General features: G+C 37.5%; 1 protein-coding gene across 8 annotated transcripts in view; it reads left to right on the top strand.

The window, feature by feature from the left end:
* The window catches only part of LOC140363216 (serine/threonine-protein kinase WNK2), a 41,353-nt gene that overhangs the window by 2,604 nt on the left and 21,576 nt on the right, over positions 1-17,173 (top strand). For all 8 annotated transcript variants that reach the window (XM_072449646.1, XM_072449644.1, XM_072449648.1 and 5 more), the window contains exons 3-9: positions 13,909-14,081; positions 14,160-14,380; positions 14,448-14,605; positions 15,403-15,491; positions 15,858-16,077; positions 16,587-16,821; positions 17,038-17,150. In XM_072449646.1, coding sequence (XP_072305747.1) covers positions 13,909-14,081; positions 14,160-14,380; positions 14,448-14,605; positions 15,403-15,491; positions 15,858-16,077; positions 16,587-16,821; positions 17,038-17,150 — 1,209 coding nt within the window. The remainder of the gene's footprint in view (positions 1-13,908; positions 14,082-14,159; positions 14,381-14,447; positions 14,606-15,402; positions 15,492-15,857; positions 16,078-16,586; positions 16,822-17,037; positions 17,151-17,173) is intronic.

Consider the following 17,173-nt stretch of genomic DNA (forward strand, 5'->3'; position numbering starts at 1 on the left):
GCATTATGTAACGTTTCTAGTTATTTATGTTTCATTTATTAAATCAAACATTGGCGTACTCTTGGTGTGAGCAGGTTCGCCTCTCCACAGACTTGACTGTAACTTGGTCTGGTAGCATCACATGCTTGTCTCCACGGTGATGGATACAGTATGTTTAAAGCCATACTGTGGAATATTCTAAGCCATAACATCTCCATGGAGGTGGCGCATTCTCCACCACAAAAGTTACATATTGCACCTTTTTAACGTATTTCCTATAAACATGTGATCAGTTCTGAGAGAGGCCCTTGGCACATTAGTAAAACATGTTTAAATCCTAAATTAAAATCAAACTAGTTCTGAGCCAGGCCTTGACTGGCGCTCACGTTCCTGCCGTGTGGAAACTACAGGCGCAGACATTGCAGTAACATAATATTTGCATTAACTCATACTACCTTATAGTATATATGGTGTCACTGTCATTGTGCAGGATTTAATGTGCGACAGGAGGCAGGCAGAGAGGAAGCAGCTGAAGTGTCCTGTTGCATGCTGGGAGCTGTGAGGTGGCCTGAGTGAATAGTGTGACTCAGGTATTAATAACATGCTGTGTCAATGTCCTGAAAAGGAATTGGTGTTATTACAGTCCGAACCATGATCAAAAAGAGTTTCATGTCTGTTTGAATTCACTCCAAATGTAAATCAGGTCAATTTTTCAGTTTTTTAGTCAATTCAATTCTTCATTCTCATGATTTAGTGACTTGGGCGTTGCAAATGTGTCGTCGTAACCATCTTGATGTTGTGGGTTCACTCCTCGGCCTTGACAGTTTGCCGAAGGTCCCTCCCCTCTCGCTTCATGCTATAGCTGTCCTGTCAAACAAAGCCTTCAAACCAGAACACGTGGAATTCACCATTTAGTCGAAGCTTAAAACATTTAAGGGTGTAACATCACTGTCAGGCTGAAAGGATGGTACGTTGTAATGATAGTATTTGAATATTGCACTAGACAGTTTTAATATATTGTGCAGTCCTAGAAGAACCACAGCCGAGTGGCAAGTATCCCATTAAAATGCAATTGTCTGTGTGAGCACTCTGTATGGAGACGACAGTAATGCGCGGGTGTGGACGGCTTCATGTATGTGCTGATGTCATGCAGATGGTGCGAGGATCCAGGAAGTGATCCTTTTGAGTTGAGCCATGATAATTCTTCTAATTCTCTGCAACCCCGTGGTAAACATGACCACCCAGTGTTGTTTGCGTGTTTGATGGTACGGATTAAAGTCGGTGGAACGGACTGTGCATAGTGATGTTATGTAAAACGTGTGATCTTTGGACCACACTCGGCTTAATGACCCATCGAACGCTATTGAAATATTGATCAGGGCCTCGAATACTTCGCTCGACAGAATCTCCCGGGGGTCTTCATGGCTAAAGATGGAAAATAGGTAGTGCCATTATAAACAGTGTAATCGATATCAACAAAAGCCTTTGGGGAAGACTCTAAAAAAATCTAAATCACTTTAAAATGTGCTTTTGAGAATCTGATTTTACTGTAAAAACAGAAATGTCAAATCTAATTGAAATCCTTGTCATGATAAAATGCATCTACAGTTTTTTTTTTTTTACCTTAAACTGTGCAGCTCTAATTTTCATTTCTCTCTTCTTGCCGTGTTTATAACATTATTGACCGTTTCTCATGTTTGGAAAATTGAGAAAAATAGGATATGCATTTCCTGTGTATTTGTATAACCACATGAAATCAGATCTCACTTCCTTTGTTAATGTGCAACGTACTACTTTATCAAATATTCAGACACTATAGATTCTAAACAGTTTGAATTCAGCATCAAATTTAAAGAAGTAAATGGAAGAATACAAAAAATGTGTTTGTAAAGTAATAGATCAGTTTTATATGATTTAAATAGTACAAACTACCACAGTCTACGTCATGGTCACGACCCAAACCTTTTATTTGACTGGATATTTTTCCTCTAGTTTTAGTTGCGGCGATTGGACGAATAACGAATAAAATGTTTACATTTCCTCTCCCACTTTCTCTCTATCTTTGTCCCACGCCTCCGTTCTCCCCGACACATCTCCCCCATCTGTGTGTGCGTGCCAAGCCGGTATGACACAGGTGGTGCTGGCCGAACACTCTATTTACGGACGCTGTTCTCTAGCTAAAATTAATAACTCAATCTTCCAAAAAGCTGGATGTTTTTTGATCAAATTTAATTAGAAGTAATAATTCATTAATCTTACATTTGGCAAATTACTCATATTTATACTAGGGCTGCAAGATTAATCGCAATCAAATCGAAATCACCATGTGACTGGACGCTGTTGACCGATCGCAAAAGTTGGTTTAAGTTTTTCCACAAATAACTAAATATTATGTTGTAACTGCAGAAAAAATGCCAAACCCTGTAGTTTAGATTTGTACAAACATAATTTGAAATAAGTTTGGCCTATTTCAATCTTTGTAAATGTGAATTTTGAGCTGAATCCTATTAAAATATATGTGGCTAACCTAATCGGAATCGCATAACTTGTCAGAAAATCTGCTTTTAGATATTGTTTTCCCAAATTGTGCAACGCTTTATTGTACCTAAAAAGAACGAATCGGTGTTGACTGATAAGATGTTTGACCATTTATAATATAAAAAAATTCTACTACACTCCTCAATATAAGACATTTGGTTTATGAAAAGACAACTCTACAGTTCTAAAAATTGTAGTCCTTAAGTTTAATTGACATCTTGGGCGTTTCGGAATCAAATTCAAAATGATAATTTACCATACTAATATTATTACGCAACTTTTCTACAATGGATTTGTCTTTTTAAACTCTACACTTCCTTCTTTCCTCCTTTCTTGTTCCTTGTTGAAGAGATCGTATCGATGTCTGACACACGGCACATATTTTCTCAGATTTTGTGTTGACTTCTCTGTGGTATTTGGCAGGGAAGTTGTTTGTCAGAAGATAAAATCAGTCGAGAGAGAGGGCGAGCACGGACTGTGACGGCCACGTAAAGAGTCTTGGATGTGGAACTCATGCCTTTTCCTGCGCTCTGTAAACACAACACTGTGGATGACCTATTTATTTATGAAGTACTGGTGCTGTTAGTCTAAAATGGACAAAGTAATGGCTGAAAATGCACCAAACCAGTGTTAAAATTATTTTTTTTCCTGAGCCATGCGCCTGTTTTGTTATCTGAACAGCCTTTAGGCAAGAAGGACAAATCAGCGGTTGTTTTTTGTCATTTGTGATTTTATATTTTGATTTCTTGATTGAATTAAATGTCAGAATGGGGCTGATTGTTGCAGGAAAGGCATCGCAATAACAAAACTAAAAATAAACAGGCTATGGATTTTGTTTTTTATTGTGTTAACCTAATTAGGGAAATTGTAGCAAAAAAAAAAAACGTTATTGTCAAACCATTTTAAATATTATTTATTAAGACTTTTCACTGTCTAAAGATTCTAAGATAACAGTTTATATTTTAGGCTCCCATGTCCGATAGTTATAGTTACTTTTTATTTAAATGTTAAAATGTGATAGAACATCTGGTAGAAAATAGCTGGGCAATATTGACTTTTTATATCTGGTGTTTTGTATTTTTACAGTATTCTAGTGGTGTCATGGTACTCATTTCATATTATTCGATACAGATTACGATGCCACAATGGTACTATTTTTCTTTTCTTTTCACCCCCAACACAATAGACTCATTTTCAAGTCAAAATTATCAACCAAAAATACCATCTCTTTGCTGGTCACATTCTTTTTTTGAAAAGCTCACACAGGACAAAACTTTCCTTTCCTTAAGTAACGATACTTCAAATGAGTATCTGGTTTTGATACTAGCTTTAGTGTCGATTTACTATTTATATGTATACTTTTAAGAACCTACAATATAAACATTGTCTTTGGTAATTCATCAGAATTGATTGAGGTTCAAGAATCGACCAAAAGGTTTATGGCCTAAAAAATGAATACATGCAGGATCCAAAATGCTAAGGTCATGAGTGACTTGTACTCTGAGTAGTATTTTTCATATGTTACTTAAGTTTTGGCAGCTGTACTTGTAATTGAATACATGTTTAGCCATGTAACTGTACTTTTGCTTGAGTGCAAAGTTGCAGTATCGCTGTCAAAAACAAAAACAATATCATATCTATCGTTTGATACATTTTCACCTTGTAGCACCTGAACTAATGACATCATCACAAAGGGATGCAACTTAAATAATATTGAACTGTTCAATATTATATTGTTCAACCATCACAATACAAACACACATATGGCTCAATATGCATTCCTTCAACTCTATTAACCACAACAAAGAAAGAGTTGAGTTTAGAACTTTGCTACATTTAAACAGAAAAACTTAAAACCGACCAATGATAATGTTAGGAACTAGTTTTTGTTACTGTATGACTGTATTTAACATTTTTATTTTCTAAAACATATCAAACCTTTATGACCCATTATTCTATCACCACTGAAAATCAAGGCTTGATACATTGTCCTAATAAACATTTATGAAGGCAAAAATCGTCCACTGCAGACCAACTAACTTTGAACTTCTCAGCTTTTCGTGGAACAATCCAAAGTGTCACAACAGCTCATTAGGGGCTGTAATCCCAGAGGAATTCACTGAGGTTATGTGTGTGAACAGGGAGCTCTCTATTCCATTAGGCCCCGGCCACTGCAAGTTTAACTCCGCCTCCTCATCACCTCCTCATCACCGCCATGTTTACAATGATGAAAATAGTTTAGTTGCATTTCACTTTTATTGGCATTGGCAAAAATCTTGAATGAAATTTAATTATTAAAAATGTAATCTATATATAGATTTTTGTCACATGTTTTGTATCACATTTTAACAAAAAATGATTTGGCTCTCGAACGACATTTATCAAGGTGAATTTAGAGGTGTCATTTTGATACGTCTTCTATAGTGTTTTACATAAATGTAAGGAAAAACGTCTTGAACATGTTTCATGTGGTATGCTTTGATTAAAAATAAGGCAAGTTATGTGTAAAATAGCTCATATTTGGTTGATACAAAAGGTTTAAATTTCTTGCATCATTTTGTTGAAATGCGCATTTGTTTTTCTTAATGCAAATTCCAACAACAAAATTCAAACTTCCCCTCATTTCCATATTTTTGGAAGTTAAAATGTTAGTAGATCAGGCTGATTGATTCAAACATAACAATAAAACATATTTGGACAATGTTGTTTCCATGTACGAGTGTATATGTTGAGAAAGCAAATCGACAAAAGAAAGGGTTTTCCCTGTTGTGTTTCACCTTTTTAAAGAATCCATTATTACCTAAAACATGTTCAAAATCACTTCAGAATCAGAACCAAGTCAGACCTATACCTGGTTTTAAGTGGGTTTTATTCAGGACATAAAACTAGGACCTTGACTAAATGAATACATGTGTCAGTCCAACATGTTTGTTTTGTAGTCGGCGCCTCTTGTTCGCCGTAAGTGTCCTGGATTCTTCTTCTGTCAAGCGTGACAAATTACTTCCCTAATAACTTCTTCTGACTATTTAGAGACGCACTTACCCGGACGTCTCTCTGTATTTTACGTATCTTTTGAATTGTTGAAATTCCAGTTTCTTCTTTTGGTCATGACTGGCTGGCGAGCAGAACTGGTTTGTCTTTTGTCCTTGGCAATAGTTTTACCATGGGACGTCTTTTTCCTCCAGTCCGTTGTTGTTGTTGTTGTTGTTTTTTATCTATAACTATAACTGCAACTACCGGTAACTCAAACCAGAACTAGAACTAACTACCGGTACCCCATAACTGTATTTTAACAACTCCATGTCCTCTTGAAACATGAAGAGGATTTAAAATTACATCCGACATAAAAATGCATCTGCAAAACCAATGCACATTGAGACTGATGATTTGCTCTGACGACTCTCGAAAGCTGAAAATTACCATCCTTTTTTCTTGCAATAGCTGTTATTGTTTTAAATAATTATATTCTGCTTTGTGTAGGCCTTTATTCTATATACTTTATGGTTTTATATAATATTAAACATGCAGGAAAACTCCTGCTTGTGTTAAGTCTGGCCCAGAGCATTGTGCTGATTCAAGCCTGTCGTGTTGGCGTTTTGCCTCTCACTGCAGCGGCTGCTAAAAGAGTTGGAGGAGGTCGGCTTCGTCCTCAGTTCATCCCGGGACATCTTTGGCCACCACCCAGCTCCGGCCGACCTGTATTTGCCTTGTTATTTTGGACATTGGGTCGTGTTCAGCTATGCGTATCATGGCACCACAGTTATTTTGAGTCTGATCAATAATTAATGATTGTTACTTAACTGTTGGTGTTTTGCCATCAAATAGCTTTGTCAATAATATGGCACTGTTTGGCTTCGACATGTTTGTGTTACACGGTTAACTGAGTTTTGTACGAATTAAAATTTGGCAAACTAAATTCCTTTACTTCCTTTGGATTATTATTTTGGATTTAAGATTATTGTGCCTTGGGCAATATATCGAAGAACAGATTAAAAATGGTGCTCCAAAAACGGAACGCTTGCCAAATCTCATTGATTTACTATAAAGCTTGACTATAAAGCTTGACTATAAAGCGTTTTATTTGCTGTTTGCTTTTCAGACAATAATAGTGGGTCGCTGAGTTCACTGTTATTCCAGAGACGGACAATGTTGCCATGTTTACTGATTCTACTTCTTTTACTGAAACTGCCTTTAAACCATGTTCTTTTGTGGCTGGTTTTGTCTGCCATCTTAATCTGGTTAGTGTTCGCTAAACTTGCTTTGTTACTTGTGAATGTCAATGTAATGTGCAAATTGAATTATCAATCCCTTAAGGCATTCTTTTTGTTTCCTAACTGTTCTGCTCTTTGTGTCATCACGATGACCTCTAAGGATCAGACACTTCCTGTCGGATCAATACAGAATCACATCCTCTGCACAGTGAACATAAGCCATTTGTTGCAATGATCTTTAGGTTAAGATAAGATAAGATAAGATAAGATATTCCTTTATTGTCCCACATGGGGAAATTTCATTGGTGCAACACAGGAAGATACAGAGGTAGATCCACAAGAACAGATCACTTATAGGAAGTCTGAAAAACAGACTTTAATTAAAGTTAGCTTTAATGCCTAAGTTTAGAGTTTGTTTGTTCATTCATACTTGTTGGGTGTTTACATAAGAAAATCCCCTTATTGTTTTTGTGACACAGTTTTCTGTACAGGAAGCAGTCAAGACATTCTTAATGAAATCCCTGTCACATTGGTAATTGTAACCCAAAATCAGCCTAAGCCTGTTTGAATGGCATGTAGTTATTAGAGGAAAGCGGAAATGTTTGTGAATGTATTAAGCTTTGGAAAACCCTGTGCAATAAGCTTTGCTGTTTTACTCCATTGTGACAAATCTTAGCTGTTATAATAAGGTCTTATTAATAATTAAGGGCAGATATTATCATAATCTGGCTTGTTTCACATAGAGTTCATTAACCCATATACCAGGCAACTTGTTGGAATTATACAGTGAGAAAAATTACATATTTGAACACAATGCGATTTGCAAGTTCTCCCACTTTTATGGAGAGGTCTGACATGTTCAAGTCGGCGCATGTCCAGGCCTGTCTGAAGTTTGCCAATGACCATCTGGATCCTGAGGAATGACTGGGGCCATGCATTGCAAGATTTTGGGCCACCAACATGACAATGACCCGAAGCACACGCCAGGATAACCAAGGAGACGCTCCCTAAGCATATCAAGTTTCTGGAGTGGCCTAGCCAGTCTCCAGGCCTCAATCCATTGGAAAATATTTGGAGGGAGCTGAAACTGACAGATCTAGAGAAGATCTGCGGTAGTGGGCCAGAATCCAAGCCGCAGTGTGTGCAAACCTGGTCAAGAACTACAGGAAACGTTTGATCTCTTTTGTAAACAAAGGCTTCTGTACTAAATATAACATTGATTTTCTAAGGTGTTCAAATACTTTGCAGCTATAACATACAAACAAATGACCGGTATTTAAAAATCGTACAATGTGATTTCCGAATTTAGTTTTTTAGATTCTTTCTCTCCGAGTGGAAATCCACCTACAATGAACATTTCAGACTCCATCATTTCTAAGTGGAAGAACTTGAAAAATCACAATACTTGATTTCCTTCCTTTGAATTCTACCTCACATTTTTTTTTCTTAGTTTCTTTGCCCGTCCCGGTCTCACACGACACGCATCTAAAACAACCTTGACTTACATTACACAGTGAAGGAATGTACAACAATAATAATTCCAAAGCTTTGTCGTCCTATTCATAAAGAGCCACACAAAATTACACAAAGGGGATTGTTTTATATTTTAACTTTTGAATTTTTTTTAATGAATTTAAAGAGGTACGGTATGTATTTATTTTTATTCCATGATGTATTATTTTTATGTTTTAATATGTTTAAATCACGAGTCGGTTTCATAGTGAAGTTACCATAGCAAATAGTATGTCCTCCAATTCCTCACTGCTGTGAGTCATACATCCTGCGTTTATGTGACTTGTTATGGAATGCTTTAGTTATGAAATTTATGAAATTACTTTATATCTACTAGCTTATTAAATGGTTCAAAGACATTCCTGATTGATCACAGCAGCAGTTACATAATGAATTCCAATGTAAGATGTAAGATTGTTTTATTTATAGTCTGAAAACTATTTTAAAATGTGTTTTGTACATTCAAACATTAATGAGTGTACTTAATGGTTACTATTAATTGTGTGTTGTTTAACACTGCCTATAAGCCAGTTAGAATATAATATTAAATCTGAATCATGGCCCAAAATGTTCCCAAACTAACACAAAGCAACATAACATTTCACCTCCGTAAGACAAATCCAGCACAGGACTGACAATAATCTTTCTTTTTTCCCCTATGACGGCCACCTGTAAAGACATCAGCAGTAGTGTGTGATTAGTCTGTCTGCTGTGTGTCGTGAAGATGGATGGTCCGGTGCAGCCCCCCTTGAACGCACGCCTCTCCTCACTGACACCCTTCTGATTCTATTACGGCGTAATCAATAGTGTGTAATAGCTGCTATTGTCCCGTGAGAGTATCGCCATTTCTTTATCTAAAAGTGCAGTAACGGCAAAAAGAATGGCTTTATCATTTGTTGTCCATCAAACATTTGTGTGTCTCAGCATGTACAGCAGACTGAGGGTAATAATGACAACTGTGCAATTACAATATAATTTGACTTACTTACTTTACTTTAAGTGTACTTACTTTACTTTAAGTGTTGCGATTCAATTTACAATTTATGTTTTTGAGTTGTGCTTCAGAAAGTTAAAACCATACATTTGAACATTCTACATGGAAATGGACACATTTTATGCCATGATGTGGAATATTAGAGCCAAAGGGAGAACATTTCCATGGAAACAAGTAGGTGGAAGGAGAATTTATTATTTATTTTACCGTAACCTTTATTTAAGAACCCTTTTGAGATCGAGACCTTTTTCAAGGGTGACCTGGAGCAAAGGGAACCATATGACTGCACCCAAATAAAAAAAAAACATTTTCAGAAATATTAGACATTCAAGAACACATAAAAACAGAGCTTACATTGAAAAGGACAGTTTTATATATGAAGCCATCTCCCAGTAAGAACGCTGTTTATACACTTGAGAGCAAAAAAACATGCTTTTATTTTGATATTTTTTTGTCTAAAAAGTTACACAGTTGTACTTGACGTAAAAAAAAAAAAAAAGCTCTCATAAAAGACTGGTATTCGTTCTTTGCAGACCACATTTGTTGACCTAAAATGATTGCAGCCTTCTATTTGATTATTGCTCCAACTCAAATTTGTATTTCAAATGGTTTTGTCATCCCTGAAACCACAGTACTTTATCTTGCTGGTTATCACCTTTGACCCAAAACTCTCCCGACTTCGATTAAAACCTATTGATTAAAAAAATATTCGTGCATTTTAATAATAACCTTTGTAACCTTGGCATTAACTAAATCTGACCCAGACATTTGTATTAGTTTGCGTCTGTCCCTCTGCAGACATCGGAGCTCGTGCATTATTCAGCAGCTGTGGCCACATGTGGACCGCGTGCTGTTGTGTGCTCCGCATGGCAACATCCCGCCTGATGCATATTCACACCCACCACAAGTGTTCCTCCAACAGCACGCACAGGAAGACCAGGGCTAAAGACGCTCATGAGAAGCTAAACATCGACAACTGGCATGAATGGGACTGCGACACTTTTACCGAGAGCAAAGTGAGCAAAGTCTGACTCATCGCTGTGTTTTGAAGCTTTAGCTCGTCTCAAAATAGACTTTCTAGTGTTTTCTTTTGTGTGTGTTTGGACTGAAAAGAGCGACCGAGGACCAGGTTACTATAGGCAAAATGCATGACGTAAATAAAAGTACCGGGACTACACAATAATGATAAGCCATAAGTAAGTATACTCGACAATAAATAGCTGTTGTGTATTAGTCCTAGTGTTATTTGCTTTGTCAACGATCTCAGACTAAAATATATCACTGTTACTGATATTATGAATAAAAACAACCATTGAAAAAAAAAAGATGACTAAACAAAAGCAAATACCAAAAGTTTTTAATTAAAGTTTTTTTTATATATAAGTGTGTTAATAAAGGACACATTATGCAAAATCAACTTTATTGAACTTTTAACCTTTTGTAACGGTGTTTCCTCATCATAGTTCACTCAAAGTTATGTTTGGATTGAGTCATGCACGCTTGAGTAATCCTGTATTGTCCTACAACTGAGGCTCGAGTGCTAAAAAAAATCCCGTTTTCACCTACCCCCTACCCCCGTCCACATCCCTGTGATTATTAGAAAAATTAAGAGTCTGAGTGACGCATGTAAAGTTCTAAAATGTCATGTAACCACTTAAAATAAAATAAAACATGTGACATTCTGTGCTTGTGAGTGAAATGTCGCTATGAAGAGCTTGTCAATTCTACACATTAGAACAGGAAGTCAATGGACCAGTTTCCACAGTATTGCTAAGCCGTTTTTAGATCAATATTGTGAAATACAATGAACGAAATGTTAAATGATGATTTACTTCGGTTATAGTTCAATTTTAAGTACCTGAAACAATAGGCCTGGTTTAAGTCTCCAGCTCTGCAAAAGCCAGTCCACAGGCGGCAGAAGTGGAGAAATGGATGGGAACATGAGCTGGAGGCCGTTTATAAAGCCAAGCTCCACTGTGCAGCCACCCACCACCGCAACGTACAAGTCCATTAGTTCCACGGTCTGCGGAGCTCATTCAACATAAACAAGACGTTATGCACTGCGCGGGAAGGTAATAGATTTTAATATTAGTCATGGGAACTCACAGAGGTAATGAGGTGTGGAAATTGCACAAAAATGTGTGTTTAAATCAGGTGGATGAATGGGTCACATGACAGTATTGGCTCTAACATGAATGTAGTTCTTCTATCGTGCAATCCCTGGACACTTTATACAAACTTGCATGTATATGGGCAGGGCAATATGACAAAATATATATACGTAATTGTTTTCCCCTCATTTATTGACTCTTGAGAATAAACAGTGCAGACTTTTAATTAGTGCCAACATTTTTTAATCTGAATTCTCCTGCTTTTACTGACGGAGGATTGCTTTAGACCTGTTGATTTAAAAATAAATGACTGAATCTCAATAAAAAATAGATTAAATATTGTGATACAGTTAACAATGTATTTTTGTTGTACTACTTAGTTTTGTATTAAAACGGGAGAATTAGACCAGGGCAAAAGCTAAACTAAATACCTATAGGTGTCTTTGAGAGAGAAAAAGTAAACCATTTCAATGCCACAAATCTGTCAAAATACCCTTATATCAACGACCATCAGTGACAAAAAAACTGCATCAAAATGAACCACCGTGAAGAATATCTGTTAAGAAAGAGGCAGAAGCAGCAGAAGTCAACGAGGACAAACAGATTTATGCCTCACAAATCTTGCATGGCAGATCCGTATCCGTGGCCACGTGTTTCTCCGGAGCGGGGAGGAGCCTGTGGGTATAAGCCGGCTGTCTTTGGGCGGGACCCCCCAACAAGTAGGGCGTTGCGCAGCTCGCCTCTGTCCTGGGATCTCTGCAGCGTTGAATTATTCATGGCACTAGAGCGGAGCGCAGAAAGACCCCACCCCCAGAACGGTCCGACACGAAACTGCATCAGGCTCGTCATCCCCTCTTGTGACGTCATATTCATGCGTTTTCTTTTAGTAGTATGTAAATGTCTTGATGTTGAATTCATATGCACGTCACCAAATGCTGGAAGGAGCTGTGAGGTTATGCAATTAAATGGTTTATACTTTGGCATCAGGGTGTCGGTACAGAAGAAAAGATGAACAGATTCAAAATATTATCAACACATTTCTTATCAGGCAAATGAACAAGCCTTAAAGTTATAAATTAAACATGTAATACTTAAAATGTATGAAGCATTATTGTGCTTGTTTCAGAGTACAAACCTGAACAAGTTTGAGGCTGTGGTTGGATTTGTCTGTAATGAGTACAATGTTGATTATGTTAATAAGGATGAGTAGAAAAAGCTTCAGTTGGACTACTATGGAACACGCCTGGACGAATGAGGGATTACACCGACATACTTAATAAGGATGACTATTAATGGAGCCTATAATAGAAATGTACATTGTTATTATATAATAAATTTACATTATAAGTATATTTTAACTGATTGTGATATTTGTGGACGCCAGGAAGAAGAAAGACCGTTTGACTGCGGTAATTCGGAGCAACAATAAACAATAGTCCCCATTTTGATCTTTCCTTTGAGCAATTCACTTGATTTATGTATTGCGTTTAGTTTTGCCAGCTATTTCACAAGGGAGATGTAGTCATAAAAAAGAGACATTGGGTTCATAAAAGCAAGGGCAGATTTTAACATACTTTTTAACTATAACTAATATTAGGCTAGTCAAAAGTATCAAATCAGATACTAATCAATACTAATTAAAACTAGTATCAGACCACAGTGTTCAATAAAGAAAAGACCTTGACCTTAAAACAGCATATAGTATATATCTTGGTATCAAAATTGAGTTTGACCTTTTACTATCTTACCAACTCTAATAGCTACAATCATATTCAAAATATTTATTTTATATAATGGGCATTTTTATATAATTGTTACTAAAAATGATCATTATTTTCAGTAAAAGCTTTGGTTGTGCTTTGGTCACTGATGTTTGCAGTTCAGTTGAAAGTTAAAAGAAAACGTTTGAGATCCTGTCCTCCTTTGTTTATCCGTGCTGAAATTCATATTCATTTTTAAATCAGTATGATTCATATTCATTTTTAAATCGGTATGATATTATGTTGATGACGTGCTGCCATTCTCTGTGAGGGAGGGGCTGCGAGAGGGGAGTTTACAGGCATCGGTTACATAAGAGACCACTGTGTGTAATAATGGAAGCTGCATTCGGAGATGGGGACGCCGTGCTGTTTTTTTTAAAGGAATAAAGTTGCGCTAGCAAAGGGCTGCTCATGAATGAATGATGCTGGTTGTGAAAAGGTGTGGTAGGTGCAAGGTTATTGTGAGACCGATTGCAGATATGGGGGTGGGTGTAGGGGGGTGGGGTGAAGGAGATGGAGAGGGAATCGATGTCGTTGTTCTGCAGCACATGAAGGGTGTGAGGCTTCTCTGTTCTGCCTCCCAACACAGAACTCTGAAATGAATGGAAATAACAGTCTGCATACAGAGTTATAACACCTTCTATTTTGTTTTCTTTTTTCTTATAAAAGGTGATGCATTTCTCTAAAAATAATTATTTAAATACTGGATATCATAAAGTGATGTGCTAATTTTGGTCAAGAATTTTTGCATTGCATTTTTTAGCTTCTGAGAACACTTAAAATACAACTGTGTTCATTTTTAGGACCGTAAGCTGTCCAAAATGGAGCGTCAGCGCTTCAAGGAGGAGGCAGAAATGTTGAAGGGTCTTCAGCATCCCAACATTGTTCGCTTTTATGACTTCTGGGAGTCTCCTCTTAAAGGAAAGAAATGCATTGTGTTGGTGACAGAACTGATGACATCAGGGACACTCAAAACGTCAGTATTTAAACATTTGAATATTCTGTACTTTATCTTTAGTGCACACAAATTTTCTATACTTTTCTTCCTCTAAAGGTATCTCAAGCGCTTTAAAGTGATGAAGCCTAAAGTTTTGCGCAGCTGGTGTCGTCAGATTTTGAAAGGCCTGCATTTCCTCCACACTCGGACCCCTCCCATCATTCACAGAGACCTGAAGTGTGACAACATCTTTATCACTGGCCCCACGGGCTCCGTGAAAATAGGTGACTTAGGACTGGCAACACTTAAAGCAGCCTCCTTTGCTAAAAGTGTCATAGGTAAGTAATTACTATTTTAATGAATTTAAAAAAATGAAACATATTTACGTTTTTGGTTTATTTTTAGGCACACCAGAGTTCATGGCGCCCGAGATGTACGAGGAACACTATGACGAAGCAGTGGATGTCTATGCGTTTGGGATGTGTATGCTGGAGATGGCCACTTCAGAATATCCCTATGCAGAGTGCCAAAACGCAGCCCAGATCTACCGCAAAGTGACCAGTGTAAGGCATTGTTTCTGCAATCTGAAAAATCTTTATTAGTGACTTGGATTTTGAATCAATTGTTTTTGCTTGACAAACAACATACACAAGAAGTCCTAAAATGTTCCCTCTAAATGAAAGATTACCTGTACAAGAAGATGAAACTGTAAAACGGACAAATACATTTTACTTCAGCTTAATATAGAGATGCTGTTTAAAATCATGCAGCAATGCTTTGAAAGGGAAATTGATTTCTGCTTTTGGCGTGGTTGAAATTTGACCTGTGTCTTGTGTGCTGTTTAATAAAGACATGGTAATGGTCAGAGGCAGAGGCAATCTGTGAAACTGTCTCTTGATGCTCATGTGTTTATTGACCTTTGTCCATTACTTTAGCCTTATGGGACACCGTAATAACAGACCACAGAGCATCCTTGTTTATATAATAGTCTGTTATGCATTGTGTTACCACAATGCATAACAGACTACAAAACTAGAAAACAGACTACACATTATTATTGCATAGAATTGACATTAACTGCTAAATGGAGTTTGAATTGTATCAGAAGAGGCAAATGAGAATCCGTTAACTTGATGTCCAGTTTAATCTTTGTTTGTCAATGTACACATTAATTTATCTTACAAAGAAATTATGATTTGCACCAGATTTAGCTACTACTACTTTCCATCTGCAGTCTCTGGGCAGGTGAGCCCAACAGTGAGAAAGTACTCGTAGTTAAATTACAGTTACAACTACCTGGCGTTTTAAAAAATCGAAATATCACATATGCACTTTTCAAAGTATTTTAACTTTTCCACAGGGAGTTAAGCCAGCCAGCTACAACAAGGTCGTGGATCCAGAAATAAAGGAGATTATTGGAGAGTGCATCTGCCAAAAGAAGGAGGAGCGGTGAGTGTCAAGGACCCCAGAATGCCTTTAAGCCAGCATCATGCACCGTTTGTGTTTGGACAGTGTTTTCTCTCACTTTCTCTGCTTCATTGCTTTGGCACCGGCAGCTGACAACTCTGCAAAATCAGTTCTCCTTTGTATCAGCAGCGTAGCTATCGGTTCACTTACATAAGCACAAGGGGTGACATTAAAGTCAGTATTCTTTTTTGTACTGTCGCAGGATTTGACTTCACATAAATGCTTAGATGCAGGGGGAAACTTTTCATGCAGCACAATTTTTATTTCTTATCATCTTAAAATTGTCTGATTCCTTTAGCTCTGAATGTCATTAGTTTATGTATATTTATTTTCTATTCCAATTGGCAGGTACACGATCAAAGACTTGTTGAACCACGCCTTCTTTGCCGAGGACACAGGCGTGAGGGTGGAGCTTGCAGAAGAGGATGATGGGAAAAAGGCGTCCATTGCTCTGAAGCTGTGGGTTGAGGATCACAAAAAACTGAAAGGAAAATACAAAGAAAGTGGAGCCATTGAGTTCTCATTTGACCTGGAGAAAGAGGTTCCTGAAGTTGTGGCACAGGAGATGGTGAGTGAATGATAAAATACATTTCAAAATATTCTTTTAAACGGATTATCCCCTGTATAAGAACACAATTTTGCCCATAGTAACTGTTGACGCTCCAACCTTCCACAACCCTCAACAGAATTATGCATGAATATCGCATTAAATGAACTATTGCGTGGCTTCATAAAAACCAGACAAGATGGCAAAATACAATGGAATATCTTGAATCACTGTAATTAAATTGGAGCTTTTACTTGTTGGATTAATTCTTGCAACCAGTAATTTGATCAAAGCCACTAATTTCTTGTTGTTTCTTATTCCTATTTAAATTGTAAAGTTTTCTGATGAATGTGCAACCATTCTAGCTGCTGACAAAAGCAATACTTCAACACTAATTCCCCCTTTTAGAATAGATTTCTTCCCCCTCTGCTTGTTTCTTTTCGCCTGTATCATCTCGCATTATCCCTTTTAAACAAACTTTCTTTCTGAAATCACAATAGTATGTAATGCTCTTGTTCTTTCTCTCTCAGGTGGAGTCGGGCCTGTTCCATGAGAGTGACGTAAAGACCGTGGGCAAGTCCATTCGTGACCGAGTGGCTCTGATCAAATGGAGGAGAGGGAGGACGGTGTCTGCGTCTGTGAGACAGGACAAGGCTCTGGGGACGCTGCCTCAGGGCGCCTCCACCAGAACTGAACCAGAGGAACCAGACCTGGACCATCACGGCCGCCTCTGCAAGCTCCCGACCAGTACCACGTCGGTCACATGTGAGCGCTCCTGCTTTTTCATTTATGACCACATTTAAACCAGGGAGGAGAGACACAATTTATGTCATGTTCACGCACAGAAAAGCTGCAAAATACCAACAATGTACCGGTAGTCTATCTGGAGAATTGTACATTGTAGTTGAAAGATGTGCCATTGTAATCATTGTAAAAGTTCAATGTGTTTGAAATGTTCTTATATTTATATTTGTTTGGCAGCTGACAGCACATTGGACAGTGGAACAGGCTCTACTGTGTACTCGGACTCGCACAGCAGTCAGCAGAGCATTCTTTACCAGTCGCTTGTTGAGCCCACTATGACCACGCAGCAGGTCTGTATCTAACGCAAAAACTC

The sequence above is a fragment of the Eucyclogobius newberryi genome, unplaced genomic scaffold (assembly GCF_026437365.1).
Source record: "Eucyclogobius newberryi isolate DKJ021-1_F unplaced genomic scaffold, fEucNew1.0.hap1 SCAF_17, whole genome shotgun sequence".
NCBI lineage: Eukaryota > Metazoa > Chordata > Actinopteri > Gobiiformes > Gobiidae > Eucyclogobius > Eucyclogobius newberryi.